At 51.6% G+C, this 3,696-nt stretch overlaps 1 protein-coding gene across 1 annotated transcript; it reads left to right on the top strand.

The window, feature by feature from the left end:
• The first annotated feature begins 1,649 nt into the window (after positions 1–1,649).
• LOC146861343 (lamina-associated polypeptide 2, isoforms alpha/zeta-like) lies at positions 1,650–2,810 on the top strand. The gene has a single exon (XM_085646231.1). The coding sequence runs from the start codon at positions 1,650–1,652 to the stop codon at positions 2,808–2,810; it is 1,161 nt and encodes a 386-aa protein (XP_085502357.1).
• Positions 2,811–3,696: the final 886 nt, after the last annotated feature.

The raw sequence follows: 3,696 nt of genomic DNA, 5'->3' as shown, positions 1-3,696 counted from the left end.
TTGAAAATGTTATCTTTGTTTTCCCTTTGTGAAGCATTAATCAAGTAATTGCATTGTAAATGACAATGCCTTTTATTTAGGTTTTAAAAACTAAAGCAAAAATAAAAGGCATTTTTATTTGCAATGTCAATAGCTCAAATTCATGTAAATGTGAGACCCATTGCATTGCAAATGCTTGTTTTTCTGAGTAATTTACTCTGGGATTTTCGGACCAAGAAATACTTTTCAAAATAAATTTTAAAAGTCAGAGCCAGTGTTAACTGAGTATTCTGGTGTAAACTGCCTTGTAAAGTCAGAGCTCAAGTGACAACTTCACTGAAACTGTTGTGTGGTAACAGAATTTAGTGGAAACGCTCACTGCCCCTTAATTCTGCAAATCTTTACAACACCTACACTAACATCACAGCATGAAACACGGACAAAAATTGTCCTCACTCCTTCCTGCACAAACTGATTCTCAGACATGTATTAATATATATGCATAAAATGACAGAGTTCTGCATGCGTGCACGCTTAAATTCATGTACATTGGCACTCATAATGGAAATAACATACACACATCTGCTGACACTCACATATATATCAATCAACATACATATGCACTAACAGAAACTTGTCCACTGGGGCACACACACACCAGCTGATACTCATATTATTTTAAGTTTTTGCATATTTATATAGCGCCCAATTGTTTAACTTGTGAGTGTCTGCTACCCCCTTAGAATGTAATGGTAATAATCCTCCTTTCTTACAAGCAGTTGGTACTGGTGCAAGAAACCTCACAATAGAGTGTTCTGTTTCTGTCCCTCGCAACCCCTCGGTCTGGGGTATAAAATGGCTGGTCTGTCACTTGTGGCCGTAATGCCATATAGTTCATGGCTACCCGGCCCCCTCGTGTGCTTTATGAAATGCCGCTTTCAAACCTCGCTGGCTCCCCCGTGGCGCTGGCGCCCGCGTTCTGCCCCCATTAGTGGGAGAGAAGGCAACAACTTCCTTTCTGGGCAATCCAGATCAAAGTCATTACCCCCTGGTCCCTACGTCCTCGACACCTTCAATGACAAGAGAGATGTACTATCTCACTGACAGAAAAAAGAACAAAGGAATGCTGGACCTACCCTCCCCCCTCCCACTGGGAGTACATAAGGCGTACATGTCCCAGCATTCCTCCTGTTCTTTTTTCTGTCATGCTGACAGTGTGAGGATGTGGCGGGAGCAGGGGTGCTCCTGCCTTTTTGCTGGATTTCAACTTACTCGGAGGTCGCTGGTCGATCTTCGGTTGGCGGTCCTTCGTCGAGGGCCTCTCCCTCCCTGCCTGGCTTGGGGGGAGTGGCGCGGGCTTTCCTGGTTTGTTCTGCCGTGCGGCGGTGGTGATACCGCGCTGGCTTTCCTCTGGCCCGATGGCCGCCCCTCCTGGCCTGCCAGGCTTGCTAGGGGGTGCGGCTGGTGTGCTGCTCCTGGATTGGCTGCAGCTTCCTTCCCCTTCCAGTTTCGGCCTGCCTGACTTCCAGTTTTGTGACGGCGGGACGGAAGTCAGACGCCTCGATGTTCCCGGCTGTGGGCTGGTCGTTAAAAACGGGCCGGTGGGGTGAGTACCGCATAGCGGTTTACTGCTGTGGTGATTTTGGCTGTGTTTGTGGTGTTCTACTGCCATGGGGAAACGGTCAAAGAACCGGCATCATCGTGAGAAGTCTTCCTCTTCTTCTTCTTCTGATGCTTCCAGGTCTCCTTCCCCTGCCAGGTCTAGACGCCGTGAAGATGGTGGTGGCGATGCGCGTCTTAAGCGCTTGATCCGGGAGACTTTGTCCGAGATGGGTGATGTTGGGGCCCGTCGCAGGTGCCCTGCTCTGGTTTCTTCGGACTCTTCTGGCGATGAGTCTGCTTGGTTGGGGGATGGTGAATTGAAGGGCAAATATGTGGACAAGGACGCGTTGCCGTCTACTCTGAAGCATGTTAAAGAGAACATGGGGTTCCTGGATGAGGACGCTCCGAGTACCTCTAAGGGGCCTTTGTTGCGTCAGTTTCAGAGTGCCGCCACAGTTGATGTTCCTGTCCATCCCTTCATTAAGGATGTTCTGAAGCGGGAGTGGGCTGATCCTGATCGCATTTTGATTCCGCGCTTCATGGCTCGCCTTTATCCCCTGCAAGATATGGCTTCGGCCCTTCCGGATTCTATCCCTATTGACTCCTTTGTGGCTAGTTTGGTGGGGCGCACTTCCCTGGCTGAGGACACTGTGCTGAAGGATCCTGTAGACAAGAAGGTGGATGTTGCGCTCCGGAAAGTTTATTCTGGTTCCCACCTGGCCTTGCGGGCTGGAATCTATGGCACTTATGTTTCGCAGTCTCTGCTTTCTGACCTGAAGTCTCTCTATCAATCCATGGACAATGCCACTGACTGTTCCGGGTTGCTTGAGCAGATCGAGCGTCAGGTGGAGCTTCTTTCCGATGTCTCCTTTGACGTGGTGCGTGCTTCTGCACTGTCCGGAGGGGCTTGTGTGGCGGCTCGTCGCAGTCTTGTCCTTAAGGACTGGAAGACTGACTCTGCACAGAAGGCGTGCGCTTTGCGGTTGCCTTTCCAGGGTACTATGTTGTTTGGGGGGGAGTTGGAGGCCAAGTTGCATAAACTGTTTAAGGAAAAGAAACATTCTTCTTCATTTAAGGTCTCCACTTCTGCTCCTGTCCCTTCTAAGTCCAAGTCTTTCTTTCGTCCTGCCTCTCATAGACAGTTTGTGAGGGGCCAGGGAAGGTTTGCTTCTGGCCGGGGTCGGGATCGTAAGGCTAGGTCCCCTCCGCCTGCCAAGCCGCGTTCCTGACTCTTTGGCGGTGGTTCCCGGGTTGTTGGTTGGAGGGCGGCTGCGCTTCTTCCTGGCTGCCTGGGTTCAGTCTTGTTCCGACATCTGGGTGTTGGAGATCATTCGCCTCGGTTATACTCTGGAGTTTTTGGTGCCACCTCCGGATTCAGGGGTTCGGCAGATTCCCTGGCCTTCGGGCTGTTTCAAACGAGCTCATCTTTCTCAAGGGATTGTGGATCTTCTTCGAAAGGGTGCCATTCAGGAGGTTCCTCCTTTGGAGATAGGGGAGGGCTTTTATTCCCTGATCTTTCTGGTTCCTAAGAACTCTCCAAGGGGTGATGGTATACCCGTACTTGGACGACTGGTTGGTCCATGCTCCCACTCGGGTCCTGTTGTTGGAGGCCCGGGAGGTGGTGTGTTCGGCGTTGAGGGCCCATGGTTTCCTGATCAACATCCCCAAGTGTCAGCTGACGCCGTCTCAGGACATGGTTTTCATTGGGGCCCGCTTCCGTTCGGATCTGAACCGTGTGTTCCTCCCCGAACCTCGGCTTGTGACGTTGGTGTCCCTTGCTCGTCGTTTCAGGGTGGGGGGTGCCTTTCCGGTGTGCCTTTGGTTGCGTCTTATGGGTCTGATGGCGGCAACCGTTTTTACGGTGGCCTGGGCGCGTTTTTATCTGCGCCCCCTTTGGGTGTACCTCCTGTCTCTCTGGGATCCCCTGTCCCGCAATTTGGAGGTTCTTATTCCTGTGTCTCCTGTGGTCCTCCCGGTTCTTCTGTGGTGGTCTGTGAGGGGCCATCTGTCGCTGGGTCTGCCTCTGCAGTCTTCCCCGTCTCTGGTCTTGACAACAGATGCCAGCGCATTGGGTTGGGGTGCGACCTTGGGGTCTCGCTCCCTTCAGGGTCGTTG

The sequence above is a fragment of the Triturus cristatus genome, chromosome 3_1 (genome assembly GCF_964204655.1).
Source record: "Triturus cristatus chromosome 3_1, aTriCri1.1, whole genome shotgun sequence".
In the NCBI taxonomy this organism is placed as follows: Eukaryota; Metazoa; Chordata; class Amphibia; order Caudata; family Salamandridae; genus Triturus; species Triturus cristatus.
The sequence above is the reverse complement of the archived record's forward strand: the minus strand, read 5'-3'. Positions and strand labels throughout refer to the sequence as shown.

What these genes read in the sequence shown, in the direction of transcription:
- LOC146861343 (XM_085646231.1), top strand. Translation starts at nt 1,650, where the DNA reads ATGGGGAAACGGTCAAAGAACCGGCATCATCGTGAGAAGTCTTCCTCT.